Source organism: Geotrypetes seraphini, chromosome 3 (genome assembly GCF_902459505.1).
Source record: "Geotrypetes seraphini chromosome 3, aGeoSer1.1, whole genome shotgun sequence".
NCBI classification, from domain to species: Eukaryota; Metazoa; Chordata; class Amphibia; order Gymnophiona; family Dermophiidae; genus Geotrypetes; species Geotrypetes seraphini.
Genome location: NC_047086.1, coordinates 126005158 through 126031400, shown reverse-complemented (window position 1 = coordinate 126031400; position 26243 = coordinate 126005158). Strand labels below are relative to the sequence as shown.

Sequence of the window (26243 nt, the reverse complement as noted above, 5' to 3'; positions counted from 1 at the left end):
GTTCCTAAATAAAATAGGAAGGTGGTTGGTCGCCCATGATGTTAACAGGAGCGTGTATATTTACACGATAAAACCCTGGATGAGGTATACAACTCCATATTCTGAGGCGAAAACAACCACACAAAAATCAAAATATATAGAAGAAAAAAATCTTTATGAATTTTGCCATACAAACTTTTCTGTAGGTTGTGGTTACTGTGCTATATAATTTACATTATTTTCTTAACCACAAGGAGTGTTTCTATTGGAAGTCATATGCATCCAAATATACACACAAACATGCAATATAGTATTATAAAGGAACTTTACTATTATAATTGCCACTGTTTGTTTGACAAAAATAGCCTGGCTACAGGATAAGGTAAATGGTGATGTGTAATTTAATATTTAATTGTTTTAGAAATCAGTTGTTAATCTGATTTCTTTAAAACATGCTTGAACCAATCAGTGTAGAACCTTTTAGCGATAGCACAGTAAAATAGGCAGCTGGCAGTTTACTTTAGTAATGTCTCTGGAGAGTTGTCTGGTGGCAGAACATCTCTCTGGTTTCCCCAGTGTTCTGCTGTGATGATTATTCTTATCAGTGTATTTTACTTAAAAAATTAGCAACGTTCAGATAAGTGATTTGTTTGGTTGATGAGCTAAGTGCTTAAAAATCCTCTGGAGTCTCTGTGAATTTGAATTGTTGGGTGTCTCTGTTCTGTCTTGAAGCATAGAAATCTAACGGGGCTCCAGTACAGAAACATAATACATTTAGCTTCTTGGAGGATTAGAATATCACTTTAGTAACATCCATAGCCAAGAGTGAATCTCTCAAAATGCAGAATGGGCAACTGCCTAGAAACAGCTGGTTATCTACAGGAAATCTGCCCAGGCAATGAAAATGGTGATTCTGCATTACCCCATCCTTACTTTAGACCAGCTTGCTGATGCAACATTGAGTGGGACCCCACCAGGCTTGCTGAAACTCAAGATTGTGAAGGGAGACCTTTCCATCTCCAGTGTCTAGGGTCAGCCAGAGTGCTAAATCCATCACTGTCTATAGCCCCCTTCAGGAATAAAATAAGAGAGCCAGGTACAACTAATAATAAAACAGTCTTTCCTTGTGATCAGCAAGCTAATATACATCAGAAAATAATGCAAAACAGAGGCTTTCCAAATTTTAGTGTAATTCCTAATCCTATCTTAAGTAGACTACAGTAATGTAACATTAGTTCTGTGCTCTAAAACGTTGCTATCTCGATTACAGCTAGTTCAAAATGCAGCAGTAAGACTCATATATGGACTATGGACATCAGAACACCTACAGCCCATAACTGCAAGTATCAAGTTTAAATTGGGCATTATTGCCTTTAAGATCCTGACAGGCCCCGTGACTACTGTGCTCCAGGGTGCCTCCAACAGACATTCCACCAGAAATATTTCCACTTATAATTTCCAGCATGCAACAATGTAAAGTCTACCAGGCAAATTACCTTATCCATCCGATATCAACTAGCAAAATGCTAGAACCAACTAATACTTACACTACAATCTTGTGACCACTATCTCAGATTCTGAAAACTTTTAAAAGCATTCATGTGACAAGACAGGGAGCCTACCCTGAAGCAACTGAAATGGGAATTGTATAAACCCATTTCTAAACTGTCTGCAACTCCTGGGACATAACGATGAGCCGATGACCTACTTGAACATGTAACTATGTATTTGTAATTATGAACTAACTGTATTAATAACTGTACTGATCTATCTGTACTAGCAACTCTATTGAATGTCTGTGTCAAACTGTCCATTGTAACTTCCTGGGTAACTGACCCAATCACTTGTAATATAATCCAACCTTGAAATGAATAGGTAAATATGGAATAGAAAGCATGATTAACATCTTAATTAGCTTCTAGAGCCAGGTTTGCAGTATGGAGTAATTTAGACTAAAGATTCACTTACCAATCTAGCTGTTTAAGATCATACACCTGGGGCATCTAACATGCAGCTCATGGGAAAAAATGCAGCTCACCTGACCTTAAGACCCAGCCCACAAATAAAAACGTGGAGGGGCATAATCGAAAGGAAGGTCTAAGTCTGTTTGCGTCAAACTCGCAAGTCGTCCAAAGTAAAAAAAACAGCCTAAGACACATTTTTGAAAAATATGTCCAGAATTTTTTTTGTTTCGAAAATCGTCTATACATCCTGCCGATCTGATCGTCCAAGCCGCTAAATCGTCCATCTTTATAACACATTTCCATCCAACTTTTCGTCCAAGTCAAAAACGCCTAGAACAAGCCCTGTTGGACATGGGAGGGGTCTGCAAAGTGATGGACTGAACACCCAGACATGCCACCTAAATAGTGGGGTACCTTACAGGGCACTGCTGTGAACTTCACAAAATGGTGCCATGGCTTCTCCTCACTACAGTTCCCATATAGGTCACATTGAGCCCCCCAAACCACCTCCAGAATGCCCTAGACCCACTTATCTACCACCCCAATAGCCCTTATGGCTGCAGGAGCCATTTATATGCCAGTAAAAAAGGGTTTTGGGGGTGTATAGGGCAGTGCACATGTTTCAATATCAGTGCAGTGATTACAGGGACTTATGGACATGGGTCCTCCTCTCTATGGGTCCCTAACACACCCCCAAGATGACTTCAGCCGCCTCTGTGCTGGATGACTAGGCTTTCCTGTGCCAGGTGGCCAGGTGATGATGGTCTGGAGGCTGAATTTTAAAGGTATGATTAATATTTTTATAGGGGGGGTTGGTGATCACTGGGGTAGTGTGTGGGGGTCTGTTTTATGTGTTTGCAGTGCTTATCTGGTGACTATAGGTGAGTTGTATAAGTTTCGGTTATACATGCTGTATGACTAAGTCTAAGCCGGCCCACGTCCTGCCCAACTCCCGCCCTCGACACTCCTCCCAAAACACCCTGTTTAGCTTTGGTCGTTCAGCGGCACTATGTAGGCCTAGGTCGTCTAGAAATACGTCCAAAACCCGGTTTTATTATCGGCACTTGGACGTATTTGGGAAATGTTCGTCCAAGTGCCAACTTAGGCCGGTTTTTGGACGTTTTTCTCTTTCGATTATGAGCCCCATATTTTTTAACTTAATTAGCTAAAATGCAAAATCTTGAAGCAATCCAGGGTTATTTGGTAGATATGAAATCACAATTGCAAATAAGAATAGCAGATTTTGATTCTTTATAAATCATGTTACAACAGACTAAATGTACATGGATCCCGCACACACGTGGATTTCTGATCATGTGGCCCATTGTTGAAAAAACCCGGCCACCCCTGTCATATTAGATTTTAGATAAGCTGGTCTCAGTTCTTGCTGATGGGAATATTTTTTTCTCCTGCTGGACTAGTACCTGAGAAAGGATATGAATGCAGGTCATAAAACAACTAAGTACCACTTTATATCATTTATATCTTTCCAAATTATGCTCATCCATTACTTAGATATAAGAGTTTATGCCCAGGGGATATTATTACTATTTGGCTTTGTCTGTTAGTTCATAGGATACTGAAGCCATGGCACTTCATAGTTTCTGAAGAGTTGCAGTCAATAGTGAGGCCAAGCCAGAGACAGTGCACTGAGCTATACCAATAATCAAAGGAAAATTGGCAAATGCTCTCTACTTAAGAGATTTTCTGGACAATGAGAAAGAACAATTTGTTTAATGCACCTTGTGTTAGCTGTGTTTATTTGGCAAGCACCCATTTTTTGAACAGTGTGGCTTGGTTTGCCTTCTGATTTTGACCAAAGTACGACAGTCATGGCCCTCATTTTACAGGCCCTATTTGGGTTTAATACATGCATAAATCAGCACTTAAAATTTTATCCTGCATAAACAACTAAATTCCATTTTACAAAGCCTGGGATATACACATATTAGACCTGTGTGTGCAAATGACATGAAGTCATGGCCTGGGAATGCTATGGGTGGAACAAAGGTATGGCAAGATCATAGGCATTTAGGCCCTGATTCTATAAAAGGCGCCTAACTCCAAGATGCTATTGAGTGCAATTGTCAATCATCTGCTAGGTGCCATTTATCAATCATGCCCAGCAGCACCTAAGCACTCTTAGGTACCAGTAGGCATTGAAACCTTGGGCACATTTCGATTCAGGCTAGGGTTTTCTAGGCCTAAATGACCCTAAATCAAACTATGTGCAAAATCCACCCTAAATCTGCCCCAACTATGCTTACTTGCTGGTAGACGCCTTGCAGTAGACACCTACCTCAAAGTGCTAGGCACCTACCAGCTAATTAATTCTTTTTAATAGTTTTATACCAGTCCGCCTTTGGGACATATCAGCTCCTAGATTCCTGTTGCCATATATGGAGTGCTCTACTGAGTTTCACTTTTACAATACTGCTGGTGTCCTTGGAACTCTGTCATTGCAGCAAAAAATCGAAACATAAGCACTCACTGGGGCACTCTGTTTAAGCAGAGAGGGAAATACTGGTAGAAGTAGAGGCTCCTGGTGCTCAGTTGAAGTAGAAGGGAGTACCATGGTTGTCTGAGCCACCGAGGAGCTATGAGAATCATGGTGGCGTGCTCCGTCTTGAGTTTGACAAGAGTCTTGAGAGGAGGGAATGCATAGAGAAACTGATTCGGCCGTTCCAGAAGGAAAGCATCTGCCTCGAGGCGATGAGGAGAGTATATCCTGGAGCAGAACTGAGGCAGCTTGTTGTTGTGGGGAGACACAAAGACGTCTATCTGAGGAGTTCCCCACTGAGCAAAAATGTGATGTAGAGGCGAGGAATTGAGGAGTGTACATTTGTGAGGTTGTAGAAGAAGACTCAATTTGTCTGCCAGACAGTTTTGCTGCCCTTGGATGTAGACAGCTCTGAGGAAGATGTTGTGAAGGATTGCCCAATTCCAAAGCTTCAGAGCTTCTTGACAAAGAGGGAGAGATCCTGTTCCTCCCTGCTTGCTGACATAATACATGGCGACTTGGTTGTCTGTGCGAATGAGGACTACCTGGTCGTGAAGAAGATGCTGAAAAGCTTTGAGAGCATTGAAGATCGCTCTGAATTCCAACAGATCCAGTGGTTTGGGATCTCAATCTTGTTCTTACTCAATTGATGAAGCCTCCATTCGAACCAATAGAGTTGGCTCTTTTGAAATATCTCACTTGGAAAGTGTTTTTTCTCATTGCGCTCACCTCTGCTAGACGTGTCATTGAGCTAAAAGCTTTAGTGGCAGATCCACCTTTCACAGTATTCCATCATGACAAGGTGGTCCTCCATACTCATCTTAAATTCTTACCTTAAGTAGTTTCAGAATTTCATCTCAATCAATCTATTGTTCTTCCAGTGTTTTTTTCCAAAGTCTCATTCTCATCGTGGAGAAATAGTGCTTTATACTCTGGACTGTAAATGCGCTTTAGCTTTCTACTTTCAATGCACTCAACCTCACAGAACTGCTCTTCAACTTTTCATCTCCTTAGATCCAAATAAGTTGGGGCATCCTGTTTCCAAGCGAACCATCTCAAACTGGATGGCTGCTTACATCTCTTTCTGCTATGCTCAGGCTGGTCTCCCTCTGCAGGGTTGAGTCACAGGCCATAAAGTTAGAGCGATGGCGGTGTCTGTAGCTTTCCTCAGATCAACTCCTATTGAGGAAATCTGCAAGGCTGCCACTTGGTCCTCGATTCATACATTCACCTCTCATTATTGTCTGGATACTTTCTCCAGACGGACGGCCATTTTGGCCAGTCAGTTTTACACCATTTATCCTCCTAAATTGCCAACACTCCCACCATCCCATTCGGGTTAGCTTGGAGGTCACCCACATGTTGAGAATATGCTGCCTGCTTGTCCTGAGATAAAGCACAGTTACTTACCGTAACGGTTGTTATCCAGGGACAGCAAGCAGATATTTTCACAACCCACCCACCTCCCCTGGTTGGCTTCTTAGCTAGCTATCTAAACTGAGGTACCTCACAGGAGACGCATGACCTATGTTCGGCGGGAAGGCACTCGCACATGCGCGGTGCAGCACTCACGAACTCTTTGAAAGTTCAACAAGCAAGTCTGCTTGCAAAGCTGTGCACTACGGGGCTCCATGGATGATGTCACCCATATGTTGAGAATATCTGCCTGCTGTCCCTAGATAACAACTGTTAACGGTAAGTAACTGTGCTTTCTCTTCCCTCTATTGGGGCGTTACCCATTATTGTGGTCTAAGGACAATATATAGATAATTTTCTTATTTTACTTGTATTTTCTGTTTGAATGCAATTTCCTTCTGTATTGCTGAAGCGAGAGTATTCTTGTAAAATAAGTTTAAACTGCAATAAAATATAAATTTAAAAAAAAGAAATTTTGTGGATTAATACAGCCCCTGGCACTAACTTTATATGCAAAGTTTGGAATGTAACATTAGTTAATCTCCCCTTTTATGAGCAAGCAAAGTAGTTAAAAATGTTATAAAAGAAACGTGATGCTTATTTTGACTCCTCATTGCTTCTGATCTGTATTTCTATTCAAGTCATAACTGTATCAGCAGTCATGGCACATGACATGCACATAGGATTTGCATTAAGAGGGTTTGCAGACAATTGGAAGCAAAGATATAATTCCTCAAAGAAATTATATTAGTGCTTTGTACAAATTTTGGCCATTTTTTGGATGCAAATATCTCAACTGTCCATCGTCCAATTTTTTTATTTTTTATATTACTTGAAAGAGCATATTTTTTTTGCTACAAAAGCCATTCTGTTTCTTATTTAACCAGGCCTTGCTCTGGCCAAAAGTTAGGTCTCAAATGCTTGCATTATTCACATGTGTATACATGCAGTGGTAAGAAAAGGACATCTTTGGACATCCTATTGTGTAATATGCAAATGAGCTAGAGGTGTGAAATTGCATGGTGGAGGTAAGCTTGTTGGGCTTGCCATGCTAACTCAGATTATGACAAACACTGTTTGCATGTACTCTTGTAAATGGCCTGTCAAAATGGACACTAAGGACTAGATCAGGGGTGGGCAACAAAGGCCAGAATCCAGTCGGGATTTTAGGATTTCCCCAATGAATATGCATAAAATTCATTTGTATACAATGAGAGACAGTGCATGCAAATAGATCTCATGCATATTCATGATACTGACCGGATCACTGTGGCTGATTCTCAAACAGCAATTGATGCGCTATCAAGTTTGCATGCAAATGTGACCGATCAATCGCTCAGAGAAAAAAAAGAAAAAATCCCCCCCATGCTGACCCCACTCCCCCGACTCCCCTGAACCAATCCCTCCCCTTCTCCCCAAATAGGTAGGAGGGATGCCCACTCCCTCCTGCCAAGCAGAAAACCCCCACGCCATGGACCCACCTGTGCCAGGCACCCCAAACCACTGTACCCCCCCAAACTCCCCAAAAATGGCAGGAGGGATGTTTATTCCCTCCTGCCACCGGACGCCTCCCCCCACTCCCCGAGTCTCCCCCTACTTTTTAAAAAAGTTGGAAGCAGGAAGCCTGCTCTAAGGCTCCTGCTTTAGGCCGCCAGTCCTAAATGGCAGACCTTCCACTCCCTGGTTCATCTTGTGATGCAAGGGGAGGGGCCAAAGGCCCTGATTGGTTCAGACACCTAAGGCCCCTCTGTTACGGTATCCTGTCCTGACCTGAGGAAAGGGGTATTGGTCTGCAAAGGTTATTTAAAAATATATTAAAATTAGTCCAGTAAAAAGATTGCTTTATTTTCATTTTCTATTTATAATTGTTTATCTACACAGCTATAATACTACTTTATTCTAAATCAACAAAAAAAACATATTTTTTCTACCTGTCATTGTTTCTTCTTTAATTATCTTCTCTTTATTCTCTTTTTTCCATCCAGTGTCTGTACTCTCCCTTCCATGCATCATCTGCCCTCTCTCTTTTCCCCTTCCATCCACTGTCTGCCCTCTCTCTCTCTCTCTCTGCCCCTTCTATCCACTGTCTGCCCTCACCCTCCCTCTCCTTGCTCTGGCATTTCATCTTCTTCAATTCCTGCCCTCCCTTCCCCTGATCTGGCATCTCTGTCTCCTTCGCTTCCCTCCCCCTCCATGATCTGGCATCTCCTTTCCTTCCTTCCTTTCGCTGCCTCCCCTTTCCATATTTTTTTATTATTGTAAACACTTAGATTTTAACTTTGTTTTTTTTTAATATTGGCATTATATCAAATAAATTAAACTTGAACTTCCTTCCCCATGGTCTCCTCTCCCTTCCCTGGTCCCCCTCCCCCTAATCTAGTGTGCAGCATTTCTTTCCTCCCCCCCCACCCCCGATGGGTAACCTACCTCTCTCCCTCTCTCTTCCCCATTGGCAGTGCAGCCTTCACAACTTGATGTCGATCCTTCCTCTTCCAGTCCCACCTACTTCCTGCTTCCATGAAGGCAAGACCCAGCAAAGAGGAAGGCCTGACTTTGGCAGGACAGGAAGTTGTGAAGACTGTGGCTACTACTTCTGCTGTTTCTGCCAGAAGGGGAAGAATTTCTCAACAATGACGTTGGCCCTTGGAGCACCCCCTTATGGGCTACACCTAGGGCAAATCATCCCACCCCCCTCTTTGGCATGCCACTGGCCTACGGTGATATGATGTCAGGTGGTGGCCCTGCTAGTCAATTTTCCTTTAAAAATTTTTGCCACATAATGCATGCATACTAAGTTGACTGGGGGTCAAACATCCACAGATAATTGAGATTCTCAATATACATGAAAGGGCCAATTTTATAAAATGGGTACCAACATTTATGTGCCAAATACATATGTAAATGATTTGAATAATGGCATATGCATGTATATGTGCACATGAATGCATAAAAGCCAAAATTCTACCTATAAATACATGCATATTTTGCAGAGCTCTATGGCTAATGTAAGTGCTACTGCCTAAATTATAGACATATATTTTACCTCTTATGCTAGCATTTTACAAAGGAAAGTAGGCATCTGTTTTTCTTTCCTTTATACAATAAGCTCTCCCTAGGTTCTTAAATATACTGTAAGCTTATTGTTATGGAATTGCCCTCTAGAATGTTTACTCCCCCCCCCCCCCCCGGTTATTTTTAACCCCATTAAAAATGAATACAGAGAGTATTTATAGAAGATCCCTAGGCTGTGAAGGAATATTGAGTGTATATTTTGCACTTGTTTTCTAAGCTTACATATGTAAAAAAATGACTGATGGAAAAGTAGATGCAGGGATAAATCTACACTATGCTTGTATCTGTTGGAAACTGCAAACTCATCCATGGGAACACCTATGTGTAAATTGCATAAAGTTAGGGAATATGGCGTTTCTGTACCAACCTTTTACTTTCATTTACAACAGGTAATTTTATAAGCCTCTGCTTGAGGGGTGCAATGCTTTTGTACATTTTGCAGTCAAAGTGAGGAAGCCTATGTCTACTTTTAACCAGCAGTCCTGTTGAATGTAATTGAACATTATTGCAACATGTCCTCCTTTTGAGGACATGTCCAGGGGTCTGAACGGCTTTTCAAAACCTGGCACTTTGTCCAGGTTTTGAAAAACTTGGAACAAATCATTGTTGGGTAGGGTGCGCACTCCTGCCCAACGAGAGCAGGCAGTAGGGAGGCAGTGCTGGGGCAGGATTGGGGGTGGGACTGGGGTGTAACAGGGCGGGAATGGGTGGAACTGGGAGGATCTAGGGGTCTGGATTTTCCAAATGGAAAATCTGGTAACCCTACTGAAAATATACTTTTGTTCTTAACTAATCCCAGGAGTTCAGCCCCTGTGCTTATCTGTTATGAATCATGAGGCCCATTCAACTTGCCCCACTTTCTTTCTGGTACAATTCCTGCCTAACCACTGAGCACATATGCTACTTTTTGGCTGAAACTTTTAAATCTGATGGTTGATTCTTGCTGTTTTATGTTTGCCAATTGATGATACTTGGAGACTCTCTCAGAAAGACTGTGACTCTTGAGAAAGGCACGTGCTGCCGATACACTGGCAGTGTTGAGTCCATATCCAATAAAGCACCATCAGTTGAAATCCTTTGTGGTTGATGACATCTTTGCCTCACGCCTCTTGTGTGCGGACAATTACACATACCCGAGTCAATCTTTATTCTCCCCTGTGCTTATCCCATGCTTTATTGAATTATGCTCAGTTTTGTGTCTAATTCTTTCATTAAGAGTAGGGTTATCAGACATCTGGATGCTTCCATCTTACCTCGCCTCTCAATTCATCCTCAACAGCTCTAATAAGAGCTCTCGCAGAATAAATCTCTTTAACTACCCATCCCTGAAATTATGCCATTACAAGAAGTTCCTCGACAGAATGTTATCATTCCAAGCGGCCAAACTGAACACATGGCTCGTAAAACCCATACTCGAGGCCACTTCATACGCCGAATTCAGAAAATCTAAATCTAATCCCAATTCATGCGCAATCCCCCTCAGCTATCTTCTTCCTAATCCCCAAATCTCTAGATCTTAGACTAACTCATGCTTTTCCCATTTTGTAATGGTATTCCAACCCAAATTGTTTTCCCCTTGTATCTTAATCTTTGACTATATACATCCTTTGGATTCAAACCAACTCGGTTCTCTTCTATTTATAATTGTATCCCAGTTCGACTTGGTTTTTTTTTCCTTACATCTCATGCTCTGACTGTATGTATCTTGTTGTAAACCGCTTTGAACTTATGGTATAGCGGTATATAAGAAATAAAATTATTATTATTATTATTACCTGGACATGTCCTCTTTTTAGAGGACTGTCTCGGTGTCCGGAAGGTTTCCTGGACTGGAGGGAGTTTGTCCGGTTTTTGGACTCACTCTCTCCAGTCCAGCCCCTATCCCGAAGTCGGGTCTGGCTCTCGTGAGTCTCCCCTGTCCCTGGTACCTTTTCTGGTGCTGCAGTTTTAAAACATTGTGCAGTTGGCAGCATTAGCGACGTGATCCTTTTGACATCGGCTTGCCCTGAAAGCCTTCACTCTGCAGTACTTCCTGTTCCCGCCTAGTTGGGATGCTGCAGAGTGAAGAATTCCGTGGCAGGCCAACAGCAGAAGGATCACATTGCTAATGCTACTGGCTTCCCAAAGTTTTTAAATTGTAGCGCTGGAAAAGGTACTAGGGACAGGAGAGACTCAAAACCCATACCCGACTCCAGGGTGGCCTGGGTCAAGGACTGGAGAGAGACTTTTCTTAGGAGGGGAGGGTGGTTTAGAGGCAAGACTAGTGGAAGGCAGGGGCAGGGCAGGGCACTGTGAGTGGGATAGTGGGTGGGGCATGGCGGGGTCGTGTCCTCTTTTTTGACTTAGCAAATATAGTAAGAGTCCATTCCATGTACCCACTACCCACTCCATGAAGAAATATTTTCATATGCTAGTGGTAATTTATGTATAAGCAAGATTTAGAGATTCCATACTTTTTATTTTGAAAGTCAAATATATGAGTTTGCTTTCACAGCATTTCTTAAGCATCAGAATACTGTCCAAGGTGTTCATTAAAGAAATTTACTGCACCCCAGCCTTCTCTGTGTGGCACTGCAGGAAGCATGCATTGAGTGCAAGTTGCTGAGGTGGGTGTTTCTTCCAGTACACTGTCTGATTCATGCGTGCCTCTCTTTCAGTTATTTCAATGAGAATCAGTATCCTGATGAGGCAAAGAGAGAAGAGATCGCAAACGCCTGCAATGCAGTTATCCAAAAACCAGGTAGGAAAGCTTAGCCTAGGAATCTCTCTCTGCAATAGGATGGATCAAAACTTTCATCATTTGTTCCTTTTGGTGAGGGGTGTCTCATATCGTATCAGTGTGTCTTGTAAGTTTAGATGAGAAACTCACAAGGTTGCAAAACTTATTGTCAATTAGCACTTCTAAAGTAGAGGCACCTTATATAAGATACATTAATCTATTATAAAACCCCTATGCATTCCTGTTTGAAGATGTTTTGTAATGGAAGATTTTTTTTTCTTTTCAGAAAAACATTGCTGAAGATAGAATACATTGTTCTACACCCCTACAGTCAAATAATTACCCCACTGTATTGAGAGAGAAAAATTAGGGAAATTACCTACAAGTAATTTGTATTATATAGAATTTGGAAAATAAACCAATTACTTTCTTAGGAGATTCCTTTCTGGAAAGGTAATTTGCTTCCAAGTTGCAGACCCATCTACAGGTTTATTGTAATATTGACTGCATATCAGGAAAGTTAGAATAGGGTACTTGAAGGTCAGAAGTTCAGCAAATCTTTCCATTCTCTCTCTATCCTTGGACTAGTCACTTGATAAAAGAAGACTCATAAAAAAATGTAATTCGTTGCAGAAACATGCTCATAATCCAAAGTACTCATATATCAAAGCAACTTTCCCCATAGGCCATAATGGCAATGCTGACAATTCGTTCCACAACCCAAAAGGTGGCGAGGAAGTGGAGAGGGGTGGCTCAGGAGTGTGTACCTGTCGGGTGCCGGGTGCTGCAGTGCTGTCTGAAGGAAACGCCTCCTCCATCCGCCAGCCGCTGGAGAACCCCTGAGCCCACACAGCGCTGCTTCAGGGGGATTCCTCTTTCATCCGCCGGCCAGCCTTCCACACCGGGTGCCTTCCGCATGTTGGGGGGCCTCTGTCTGAGCCCACGCAGTCGAGTGCCGTCCCACCTGCACGTTGCATATGATCACGCGCAACGTCAATGATTGACGTGCGTGATCATACGCAACGTGCAGGTGGGATGACACTCGTCTGCGTGGGCTCAGACAGAGGCCCCCCAACATGCGGAAGGCACCCGGTGTGGAAGGCTGGCCGGCGGATGAAAGAGGAATCCTCCTGAAGTGGCGCTTCCTGCAGCTGTAAGTGCTCATTTATCGGGGCAATGCTCGGTTTGCGAGACAAAAGTTTGCCGAGTGTTTTGCTTGTCTTGCAAAACACTCGCAAACTGCGTTACTCATAAACCGAGGTTCCACTGTATTTTGTTAAATTTTACTAGCACACTTCAACTCTCTTCTTCTGATCCTTCCTCCCCCACCCCAAGTCCACATACTGATGTGACAGAGGAACATACAGATACTAATTGCCAGACAATTTAACAGTAACCAGTGGAATAACTATGGAAAGACCTTTCGTTTATGTCTTTAAGCACATTTCACTGAAGCAATAGCACCCATAGAGGACACACATGCAGAGAGACACACACATACTACCTCCTGACACACACACACTCTCTCTCTCCACCACTGCAAAGTGATGAGTTTTCTTTAGAAAATTGGTTTATTGTACCAATGGTTCTGCAAGCAGTTTTCAAATTATTTACAGTGCATGAGTCATGGGCAGCAGAACGCTTTTTTGTTTGGACTATGCCTCAGACCCCGCCCCCATAATAACACTAATTGTAATGCCAATTTTTCCATTCATTTTTCATATATACACACACAATATAATCTTATTAACAGCACATAAGGGTTAACCACAAAATTAAACTACACAAAGCACACTGTATACTTCTCAACATTCATTCCTACCAGAACATGTGGACTTGGTCACACATGCAGAACACAGATAACCTCTATGCAAATACAGGACCATAAACTAAAAATACTAATATATACAAACAAAACCCTAAGATGGATACCCCGACCCCCCCCCCCTTCCTTTTACAAAACCGCAATAGTGGTTTTTAGCGCAGGCCGGCACACTGAATGCTCTGTACTGCTCCCAACGCTCAAAGGAACTCTGTGAGTGTCGGAAGCAGCACAGAGCATTCAGTGTGCCAGCCTGTGCTAAAAACTTCTATGACGGTTTTGTAAAAGGGGAATAGACAGCAGAGGTAAATTCTCAGAACTGGCACATTTCAATCACTAAATTGAATATAAAATCATTTCCCCTACCTTTGTTGTCTGGTGATTTTATTTTTCTAACTATCTTTTCCCAATCTCTGGTTGCACTTCCTTCTGTCTGTGTTCTTAATTGTGTATCCAGGGCCTTCTTATCCATTTGCTGTTTTTCTCTCCTTCTTCACTTTCTGCCTTACATACATCTTTTGATGAATGAGAGACTGACTGTAATAGTATTAAATACCAGTGGGAAGAGAGCAAATGACTCCTAAAAACGCTCAGAAAAGTGAAACTCTGAAAGGGAGGTGGATACCTCCCCTTGAGGCAAGAGTTTACCGTCCAATCATTGCATTTGCTTTGTAGAACATCACTTTCTGACCACTGGTAAAAACTAGTATTGTTTAAATAAACTCTGTTAGATTGACTAAAACGTTCAAAACAATTATGCACAACTCTTGCTTGGAACGATGATACCATTCACTTATCTGTACCAACTTTAAAGTTTGTAGTTGTAAGGGCTCTTGGGGGTCTCAACGCGGCCCCGTTTCGAAAATTCTGCTTCAGGAGACCCAATGCTACAATGCTACACACTGTTAAACGTATCTGTCCAAGAGGTGATCTGAAATTACAACAAATATTTCATAAATACCACACACACCGCAAAACCTTCTATATAATGCGGTGTGGGGAACTGCACTACTTATTGACAAAATAGGAGAGAGAAGAAAGCACTGCAATAACTCACATACCGTTTGTAAAACTTCAAAAATTCCAGACGACGGGGATCACTGACCCACCCACCAAATTTATACTACAGTGGGGAGGAGGGGTGACCTCCAACGGAGCGTGATGACGTCATCACGCCAAAAAGGTTATGAATGTACATGAACCACTGTCACTGTAAATAAAGAGTGTTGAAAGAAGGTTGAAAAAAGTTGAAAAAAAGGTTGCAAAGCCACTGTGTGAGTTGATACAATGTATGTGGAATGTTGTGAAACAGAAACTGTCACAGGAAAGCTACCCACTCGATCTCATTGTTAAGTCCATTAGGGTGAAGCGTATTCAACTCAAAGATCCACTTTTGTTCTTTACGCCAGAGGAGTTTAGGTATATCACCCCCCCTGGAGACGTTCACTGTATCTAACACAGAAAATTTCAAGTCAGCAGTCTCATGTCTCTGTTGAATCCAGTGTTGCACAAGGGGAGCTTCTAGTATGCCAGAGTTAATTCTACTGATGTGCTCACCTATCCTGATTTTAACACTACGAATAGTGCACCCCACGTAGCTTAACCCACATACATAGCTTAACCTACATACATCTTTAGCATTAACTTTTAACATTCAACTTTCTTCCATTTTTCTGCTTTCTTCTCAAAATCTATTTACTTTTCCATGTCTTCCCTTCCTATCTATCCATGTGTACAGTCTCCTCCCTCTTTCTTCTCTCCTATTCCCATCTATCCATAAGAAGCATTTCTTCTTACCTCTTCTCTGTCACACCCATTGCTGTGCACCATCTCCTACCTCGGTTTCCCCTTACCCTCCTTCCCGTTGCACCATCTCATCCCTCTCTCTCCCTCTCCTGTGGACAGACATCTCTGTCTTCCCTCTTCCTCCCTCCGATTTGGCATCTTTCTCCTCTCTTCTCTTAGCTTGGAATCTCTCTCCTCTCCCCATGGTCTGGCATCTCTCTCTTCTTCTCTCCCTTTTCTTGTGATCTAACATCTCACTCCTCCTCTCCTTTCCATGATCTAACAACTCTTTCCTCTCCTTCCTGCAGTTTGGTAACTCTTCTTCCCTTCCATTCCCTGGTCTGGCATCTCTCTCTTTCCCATTCCAGTGGTCTGACATCTTTCTCTTCCCTCCTTCATAGAAACATAGAAGATGACGGCAGAAAAGGGCTACAGCCCATCAAGTCTGCACACTCTGCTTACCCACCCCCTGTCTATGCCCTAATGACCCAATTCCCTTATCTTGACCCTCGTAGGGATCCCACATGGGTATTCCATTTATTCTTAAAGTCTGGCACGCTGTCTGCCTCGATCACCTGCACTGGAAGCTTGTTCCAATGATCAACCACTCTCTCTGTGAAGAAATACTTTCTGGTGTCGCCATGAAATTTTCCGCCCCTGAGTTTGAGCGGCTGCCCTCTTGTGGCCGAGGGTCCCTTGAGAAAGAAAATATAATTTTCCACTTCGACACGTCCCGTGAGGTACTTAAATGTTTCAATCATGTCTCCCCTCTCCCTACGTTCCTCGAGAGTGTAGAGCTGCAATTTGTTCAATTTCTCTTCGTACGAGAGACCTTTGAGCCCCGAGATCATCCTGGTGGCCGTCCGTTGAACCGATTCAATTCTGCGCACATCTTTACTGTAATGTGGCCTCCAGAATTGCACACAGTACTCCAGATGAGGTCTCACCATGGCCCTGTACAACGGCATTATGACTTCAGGCTTTCGGCTGACGAAACTTCTATTGATACAACCCAATATCTGCCTTGCCTTAGATGAAGCCTTCTCCACTTGATTGGCAGTTTTCATGTCTGCACTGATGATTACTCCTAAATCTCGTTCTGCTGAAGTCCTAGTTAAAGTTTCTCCGTTCAAGAAGTACGTCCTGCATGGATTTCCGCTTCCGAGGTGCATGACCTTACATTTCTTAGCATTGAAGCCTAGCTGCCAGGTTGAGGACCAACTTTCCAATGTAAGCAGGTCCTGCGCCATATAATTCTGTAAACTGCATTCACTTACTATATTACCGTATTTTCACGCAGATAACGCGCACCCGTGTAAAACGCGCACACGGGTATAGCGCGCAGAAACCACGATTTTATGTACAAAAACTTTTGTATACAGCGCTCACGGGTATACCGCGCATGATGCCCGACTGTCCTTTCGCCCGCCCCGACTCTCCTCTGGCCACCCCGACTCTCCTTTCGCCCTCCCCGACTCTCCGTGCACTGTCCCGACTCTCCGTTTACCCGCCCTGCCCTGCCCTGCCCCCCCCCCGGCAGGACCACTCGCACCGCCACCCCGAAGGACCGCCGACTCCCCGACAATATCGGGCCAGAAGGGAGCCCAAACCCTCCTGGCCACGGCGACCCCCTACCCCCACCCCGCACTACATTACGGGCAGGAGGGATCCCAGGCCCTACTGCCCTCGACGCAAACCCCCCTCCCTCCAACGACCGCCCCCCCCCCCAAGAACCTCCAACCGCCCCCTCATAAATGCTTTTATTAGAAGCTTATGGCTTGCCCACTAAATATCCTCCCTTCTGGAAGACACAGCAGAGAGTCTAATAAGAGCCCACGAGAAGAGACTGTGCAGCGAACTCAAATGAGTTACTGTGTTCAGGTTTCAGCTGTGTCAGCGGCACGGAAAGTTACTGCCATCACTTATCTGTATTGATTGCTGCAGGGAAGGGCTGAATCGGGCTGTTGTGATGACAATATCTCATTCCGGCGCGTGTACACACACGCACGCAAAAATGGACACACGAGTAACCCTGAGTTAGGCATGAGCACTATAAAGACAATGAGTTAGGCATGAGCACTATAAAGACCCGCGACCCCCCTGGCCGACCCCCACGACACCCCCACCCGCCTTCCCCGTACCTTTGTGTAGTTGGGACAGACGGGAGCCAAACCCGCCTGTCCGGCAGGCAGCCAACGACGGAATGAGGCCGGATTGGCCCATCCGTCCCAAAGCTCCGCCTACTGGTGGGGCCTAAGGCACGTGGACCAATCAGAATAGGCCCTGGAGCCTTAGGTCCCACCTGGGGGCGCGGCCTGAGGCACATGGTCGGATTGGGCCCATGTGCCTCAGGCCGCGCCCCCAAGTGGGACCTAAGGCTCCAGGGCCTATTCTGATTGGACCACGCGCCTTAGGCCCCACCAGTAGGCGGAGCTTTGGGACGGATGGGCCAATCCGGCCTCATTCCGTCGTTGGCTGCCTGCCGGACAGGCGGGTTTGGCTCCCGTCTGTCCGGCCAACTACCAAAGGTACGGGGAAGGGGGGTGGGGGTGTCGTGGGGGTCGGCCAGGGGGGTCGCGGGTCGGCTGGGGGGGCGGTCGGAGGTTCTTGGGGGGGGGGGCGGTCGTTGGAGGGAGGGGGGTTTGCGTCAAGGGCAGGAGGGCCTGGGATCCCTCCTGCCCGTAATGTAGTGCGGGGTGGGGGTAGGGGGTCGCCGTGGCCAGGAGGGTTTGGGCTCCCTCCTGGCCCGATATTGTCGGGGAGTTGGGGAGTCGGCCGGGCAAGAGGGCTTGGGCTCCCTCTTGCTCCGATCGTGGATGCAGGTGCGGGTGGGAGCGCGTGCGAGCGGTCGTTCGGGGTGGGGGTGTGAGCGGTCCTGCTGGGGGGGTGAATCGGGCGTCGAGCGGGGTGGGAACTATGTAAAAAAAATTTTGTATACCGCGCTCACGCGTATAACGTGCGAGGTGTATGCGCGGTAGGTAAAAACGCGTATAACGCGCGAAAATACGATACATAGTTTGGCGTCATCGGCGAATAGTGTTATTTTACCTTGAAGCCCTTGAGTCAGATCCCCTATGAATATGTTGAAAAGGAGTGGACCCAGGACCGAGCCCTGCGGCACTCCACTGGTCACCTCCAATGTTTTAGAGAGGGTACCATTAACCACCACCCTCTGAAGTCTGCCACTCAGCCAATCATTGACCCATGCAGTTAGTGTCTCTCCTAACCCCATCGATTCCATCTTGTTTAGCAGCCTGCGGTGTGGGACACTGTCAAAATTTTTACTGAAGTCCAGGTACACGACGTCCAAAGACTCTCCCAAGTCCAACTTTCTTGTTACCCAGTCAAAGAAGCTGATGAGATTGGATTGGCAGGACCTACCCTTGGTGAATCCATGCTGACTGGGATCCCAAAGATTCCCTTCATTCAAGATCGTGTCCAATTTGCTTTTAATTAGTGTTTCCATGAGTTTGCATACTATTGATGTGAGACTCACCGGTCTATAATTCGCAGCCTCTGCCCTGCAACCCTTTTTATGTAGAGGAACGACATTAGCTAATTTCCAGTCCAGGGGAACTTTCCCCTTACTTAGGGAGACATTGAATAGCTCAGCCAACGGTTTCGCCAGGACATCGCTCAATTCTCTGAGCACTCTTGGGTGCAAATTGTCTGGTCCCATGGCTTTGTTCACCTTGAGTCTTGCCAGTTCACTGTAAACTTCACCTGGTGTGAACTCAAAATTCTGAAATGGGTCTTCTGTGCTTTGTGTTGCCTTCAACTGCGGACCGTGTCCTGGTGCCTCACAGGTGAAGACTGAGCAGAAGTATTCATTCAGTAGTTCGGCTTTATCGGAATCTGCTTCCACGTAACTTCCGTCCGGTCTTCTAAGGCGTACTATCCCACCTGTGTTCCTTTTTCTGTCACTAATATACCTGAAGAAGGATTTGTCCCCCTTTTTAATGTTTTTTGCCAGAATTTCTTCCACTCGAAGTTTTGCCTCCCTAACTGCCATTTTGACCGCTGTAGACCTGGTCCTATATTCTACTTTTGCCTCTCTTTTCTCCGTGCGCTTGTAGAAGAGAAACGCTTTTTTCTTCTCCTTAATGAGGTGCGAGATCTCCACGGTGAACCATTGGGGTTTATTGTTTCTTTGTCGTTTATTTACTGATTTTATGAAGCGGCTAGTTGCTTCATGTATGGTTGATTTCAGTGTTAACCACTTAGCTTCTACATCATCGGTCTCCACTTGGTCCTGCAGCGTCTGATGGACGAAATCTCCCATGCGTGCGAAGTCTGTGCCCCGGAAATTGAGTACCTTTGTTTTCGTGTTTGATCTAGGGAAGCCTGTCCTAAGATTGAACCATACTATGTTGTGGTCGCTGGAGGCTAGCGTATCTCCTACTGAGACCTCTGAGACGCTTTCCCCGTTGGTGAGTACCAGGTCGAGGATCGCCTGGGCCCTAGTGGGCTCCGTTACCATTTGTTTGAGACGTGCTCCCTTTATGGAGGTTAAGAGCCTTCCATCACCCTTCTCCAGAATCTGGCATCGCTTCCTTCTTTAAGTCATCCCTCTTCCCTTCCAGTGTAACATTTCTCCCTCCCTTCTCTCACCACTATCATGTCCAGCAATTTTCTTCCTTTCTCCATGTATACCATCTCTCTTTCCCTCCCACTCCACATACTTATATCCAACAAATCTGGCATCGCTTCCTTCTTTAAGTCATCCCTCTTCCCTTCCAGTGTAACATTTCTCCCTCCCTTCTCTCACCACTATCATGTCCAGCAATTTTCTTCCTTTCTCCATGTATACCATCTCTCTTTCCCTCCCACTCCACATACTTATATCCAACAATTCTTTTTCTCTTCCCTCACCCACAAGCAGCATCCCTCTTTTCCTCCCCACCAATCCACCCATGCATCTCTCTTTCCCTCCCTTCCTTCCTAACCCCAGCCCGTGTACGTGCAGCATCTGTCCTTCCCTACCTTCTGAAACTCCTTCCAGTCCATCCAATATCTGTCCTTTTTGTAGCATCTGTCCTTCCCACATTCCCAACCCCAGCCCCTCACTCCCATCTGCATCCTGTGGTATGACCTCTTTCCAGTTCCTTATTCCCCCACCTACCCCCCCCCTTTCCACTGTAATTTAAAATCTTTGGGCAGCCAGCAGCACAATGAAGTGAGGCTTCCTGCTGTCGGCTGCCCCAGAAGTCTTCTTTCTGCAGCACTTCCTCTTCCCGTGTAGGCAAGGTGCTGCAGAAAGAACACTTCCAGGGCAAGCCTACAGCAGGAGGTTTGCTTTGTTGTGCTACCAGCTGCCTGAAGATTTTAAATTACATTCAGTGGGGAGGTGGTAGGTAGGGGAGTCAAGAGAGCCTTTCTTCTGGTTGATAATTTTTGGTGAGGCCCCTGTGGCCTCCCCCATTCCAATGCCTATGACATGAATAAATGACTACTTACCTGCATAAGTCAGCTGTCTGAAAATTAGATAAAATGGAAGTATTCTCAGGGATGTAGCTGTGGCACAAAATGCTACATTGGGTATAGTTTTGCATTTTGGAAACTGCATTGTTTGGATAGTGAGAGAAAAGCAGGTACAAATGTCTGTGGGTGCTTTTTCCCTAGGCAGTTTTCCAAGGAGAAAGTATGCACATGCTTTCACTTTGCGAATCACTGCAAAGTCTGAGTTAAAAGTATAATCAGCTCCTATAGTTTGTTTAAAATGTCCCCTTTTATGGGCTTTGGAGAGACCAAAATACTGAATACGCTATTCTGGAATTTCAAATGTCACTTCCGGGTCACAGGACCAGGACGTGATGGTGCGAGTAGCAGGTGGAAGATGCTGCTCGAAGTGGTGAAAATTTCAAGAGGTATTCAAGGTGTGGGGAAGGGTGCTCAAGCGATGGGGAAGAGCAGGGGCACAAGGCATGCTGATGCCAGGCGCCAACTTCCCCAGCTCAGCTACTGCATTCGATAGATCTAGAAACATCATCTGGCATCGCTCAACTAACAAAACCTGCAAAACTAAACCCAGTCTCCGTCGATGATACTGCCACAAACTGGCACAGAGGAGTCAAATCCCTCTACAACAACCTAGCCACAACCAGAATGATTAAACAACACCCTCACAATCTACCCTCTCCCTGGTTCACCTGTCAACTAAGAAACAAAAAAGGAGAGCTGAGAAGAAGAAAATGGTGCAAAAGAAAACACCCTGTCAATAAGACTAAGTGGAAAAAGCTACATGAACAATACAAACAGGCCATCCTTGAAGCAAAACAGAGCTACTACTCCCAGCAACTACTAAAGTCTCCAAAAAGATCAAGAAACCATAATTACACTGACAAAGAGATTTTTTTTTGCCTCATCCCAAGGAAATGATCCACTCCTAAATCTAAATAAATATGGTCTTTATCTACCTTAATTTTTTTATTTCTCTGTTTCTAGATTACCTAATTAGAGGGTCCTTTCATAGGGTTACCAGACATCCGGATTTCTCTAGATATGTCCTCTTTTTCAAGGATATGTCCAGGGGTTCGGACGGCTTTTCAAAACCTAGCACTTTGTCCAGGTTATGAAAAGCTTCATTGAAATCGCATCGGACAGTAGAGCATCCATGCATGCACGGATGCCCTCCTGCCCGACAACAGCAGGCAGCGGGGGATGGTGCTATGGCGGGACTAAGGCATAATGGAGTAGGGATTGGATGGAACTAGGGGCTAGGGGGGTCTGGATTTTACTGAAGTAAGATCTGGTAACCCTATCCTTTTATTAAGCTGAGGCAAAAACTGGCCTTTCCATGGGTCACACATTCCACAAGTATTTCCTATGCACTAAGGCTGTTATTACCGCAGCTATAAAAATGGCCTTTTTGTATTTTCTGTATTGGCCATGTATTAACGTTGTCATTAGCATACGGCCATTAAATTTTTTTTACTATGTGAGCTTTTACTGCCCCAGCACACAAAGTAGGGACAATGGCCTTCCATAAAACAAAACCAGATCTCAGAGGTAAGTAACAAACAAATGTTTATTTTATTTTTTTTATTTATAATATTTCAAACAGTGTTGTTATACAAAGTAAAGGTCATGGTACAAAAAAGGAAAAAATAACTTTTGATACTTCAAATCCTCCAACAAATCTTTATTAAAAATGAAGGAAATCCCAAAAGACTTCTTGCAATTTTGTAGGTGGTAAGGGCTCAAGCGATATTTGTGGACTAACCAATTAGCACTCCATTCATCAGGTAAGTCCCTCCTATCTGTAACCTTCTCCTCCACCGCCAACTCCAGACATCGTCCCTTCTTTCTTGCCACGCCATATGCCTGGAACAGGCTGCCAGAGTCAGTACGTCATTCTCCGTCTCTAGCAGTATTCAAATCCAAGCTAAAAGCCCATTTTTTTGGATGCTGCTTTCAACTCTTAACTCACTATCAGATACCTATACCCATTAGAAACATAGAAATAGACGGCAGATAAGGGCCACGGCCCATCTAGTCTGCCCACCCTAATGACCCTCCCCTACCTTTCTCTGTGAATAGATCCCACGTGTCGATCTCATTTGGCCTTAAAATCAGGCACGCTGCTGGCCTCAAATCAGTCCTGCCAGAAACTCCCCAGCACTAAGATGTCCTGTCTGTCTGTCCAAATTAGATTATAAGCTCTTCTGAGCAGGGACCATCTATTGCATGTTAAAATGTACAGTGCTGCATATGCCTTTCAGTGCTGTGGAAATAATAAATAGTAGTAGTAGTAGCACCTGGTAATATAGCTGCAGTAACTGATTAGCGCAGAAACTCTTGCTCTCCAATAACAGACTACAAAGAACTGCAATTTAATATTCTACATAGACTCTAATTGGATAACATTTAAAGGGGGAAAAGTGGAGGATAGGAAAAGAGGCCCTTTTTGGCAACATTATGGGGTCAGAGTCTCCTTTGAATATCTTTGGTGGGAATCTTTGAGTTTAACCAAATTTGGGAGTTGTTTGGTTGATTATAATGCGTTGAATGAAGGAAGGATTTTGGCGGAGACACCCTAGGAGTTGTCCGTTAGGATTTAGGTTGGGCAGATTAGATGAAAAACCCCAAAGGTTGGCCCCATGCTTCATTATGCAGCTAAAATGGCAGCTGCTCATTACTGGAATACTAGGATTGATCCAGTGAGTTCTCTTTGTGGAATATTTGTCAGTATAAGGGAGTGGGTGGCACTTGGACAGGTTCCCTTACTGAGACTGAGCCACCTTCGGGTAGGTGGAGTTATGCCTGCTGAGTTAAAGGGGTGGAGCTGAGGCAGGGAGGTGGTTAAATGCCCTGAGGTAGAACTAGGTTTACCAGATATCTGGGAAAACCCATACATGTCCTCTTTTTAGAGAACTGCCCGGGTACCCGGATAGATTTCCAAAGCCTGGTAGTTTTTCTGGGTTTTGGAAGTCCCTGAGCTCGGGGCCTTGTCTGCACATACGTGGACGCCGATGTGATGAAGTCATATGCACGTGCGCATTATCTCATCGCATCAACATCTGCGCATGCACAGAGGCCCTCTAGACGCAGCCCCGCACTTTTGACTAGAGTCGATTGAATTTCAGTTTTGGTTACAGTGCCAAAACTGGCCTAAAATCCCTTTTCTGCCTGGTTTCTTTTTGGGTGAAAAGAATGCAGCCTTGGTTTCTGTTTTGGCTGAAACCGACTGTGTGTTTTCAATGGGAGCTGAAAATTTGTGTTTTGTCCTGTTTATCTCCCTCTCTCCTCTGAACAAGAGTTTCTTCCTCCTGCCCACCTGTAGGGACCCCCTCGGGCCTATCTAACAATTCCTAGCATTCTAGGAGTATAATCAAGGTAGGAGGAGTGATCCCCAGTCATTCCTGCCCATGCTGGCTCTGCTCTTAAAAAGGCTGCCATGACCTCTAGTAGCAATCTTGTGAGACTGCCACAAGATGTCACAGCAGCCACTTTGAAAGTAGATCATAATGGATTGTAATGTAGTTGTTGGGGAGGGGGAGGAGCTATCTTTGTATTCTTTTTGTGTAATTCAATTGCAAGTAATGTAGTTATGTTCTTGCTTAGTAGTTTATGGTACATAAAAATGCTCTAAATAAATGCTTTTGATATAAAAGTTTAGCAAGAATTTAAGTGTACAGGTATGCGTTACATAATCTCATTCTGGGTAATTTTCATTCACGTTAACATCCATGGTGCCAAGGCCAGTGGTGCTGCTCTCCTTTCTTCTGCACCCAAGATGAATGGCGTTGCAGTCCTTCTCCTCCAGCACTTTACTTACCATACACATACCAGTGCTAACAGGCTGACACTGCTGTTCTACGTTGGGCCGGTATGGGAACAGCAGTGTTGATTGATAAAACATCAGAGTTCAATGGAACATTAACTAAATATGATCTGGAAGCTATGATATCATTCTTCTTGTCTTTGAGAATAGTTCCAAATAACATCAATATGATGATCAATAGCCGTTGAACAATTTCTCAAATATCTGTATTCAGGAGTTGACCTAATTTTAAGCCTTTCCCTCCGTATCAAATATAGGATCACTGGAATAAATCTAACAATGTTTATCTGGATGATTTATTAAGGCTCTAAAGGTTTATCAAATTATTCTCATTCAAATGGATAATCAGGTTGTGATGCACTGTATCAATAAGCAGCGAGGCTCAAGCTCATACCTTTTGTGTCAGGAAGCAGTTGGGATGTGGAACTGGTCCTCCAGCCAAGGATGGTACTCAGTACATTGTCACACAAACAGTACACAGACCTACTGAACTGGGACTAAAATATTCTTTATTTTTAGAGACCTGACACTGCTAGTGTTTAGGCCAAAAGCCTACCTTAGGGGTCTAAATTAATATATAAATAAATATATTAAACTTATAAATAAAACAATTGTCATACATACCAATATATCTAAGAAATCACATTTATAAATCAAATGTACCTAATATACCCCCACCCACACTTTTTCAAAACTTCAATAGTAGTTTATAGCACAGGCCAGCGTACTGAATGCTCTGCGCTGCTCCTGACACTCATAGAGTTCCTATGAGCATTGGGAGCAGCGCAGAGCATTTAGCACGTCAGCCTGCGCTAAAAACTGCTATTGCGGTTTTATAAAAGGGGAGTATATTTAGCGCTGTAAAATGAACAACACATAATATGCATCTATTTGAAAATTCTAATATAATGTTTTTGCAATAAATTTTTACAAAATTATGACATCATACAATTTGCATCATTGAATTAATATAGTTGTATTATTGCAAGACATTGCCTTCTTAAAAAATGTTATTACTGTAATGCTACAAATTAAGAATTTTTTTTAATAATAAATTTTTTTTTAATTATCTAAAAGGACCATTTCAGATAACACGAATAAATTTATATTCAAACCAGCATAATTATTCAGAAATCATACAAAAATTGTACCTATGAGATTGTTTCATATACCATATGAACAAACGAGTCCCAATATGAAAGTGAATCTTTTTCTAAACAAACAAATCCTAATGAGAAAATGATCCTTTTATGAAAATTGGCTATTGATATATACCGTATTTTTCACTCTATAAGATGCACCTGACCATAAGACGCACCCACCTGTAGAGGAAGAAAAACCAAGAAAAAAAAATTCTGAACAAAATGGTGTGCCCTGTACCCTGTCCCCCTCTAGTGGTCTAGTGGTAGGCCAAGACAGGGTACATACAGGGCATGTCTACTGGTGGGCACGTCTAATGATAGGCACATGCAGTGGCAGCCAGCCCCCAACCAGCCAGCCAGCCCCAAAGCAGTCCCCCCCCGTACCCTTTTTTTTTTTTGCATCCATTATCCCAGCGCGCTTTCCACACTCCTGCCTAGGTTCCCCTGCTCTCTAGCGGCAGGACTTACAAGAACTGATGGCAGCCATTCGGAGTGCAACACTGGACCAGGCAGGCATGCAAAAAGCACGTGCCTGCCTCGTGCACTGCTGTGCTGCTGCCG

General features: G+C 44.1%; 1 protein-coding gene across 13 annotated transcripts in view; it reads left to right on the top strand.

The window, feature by feature from the left end:
* The window catches only part of HMBOX1 (homeobox containing 1), a 425772-nt gene that overhangs the window by 310998 nt on the left and 88531 nt on the right, over positions 1-26243 (top strand). For 12 of the 13 annotated variants that reach the window (XM_033938850.1, XM_033938859.1, XM_033938852.1 and 9 more), the window contains one exon: positions 11589-11671. In XM_033938850.1, the coding sequence (XP_033794741.1) occupies positions 11589-11671 (83 nt within the window). Of the gene's footprint in view, positions 1-11588; positions 11672-11936; positions 12096-26243 lie in introns of those variants that run through there. The other variant, XM_033938860.1, reaches the window with a different exon arrangement.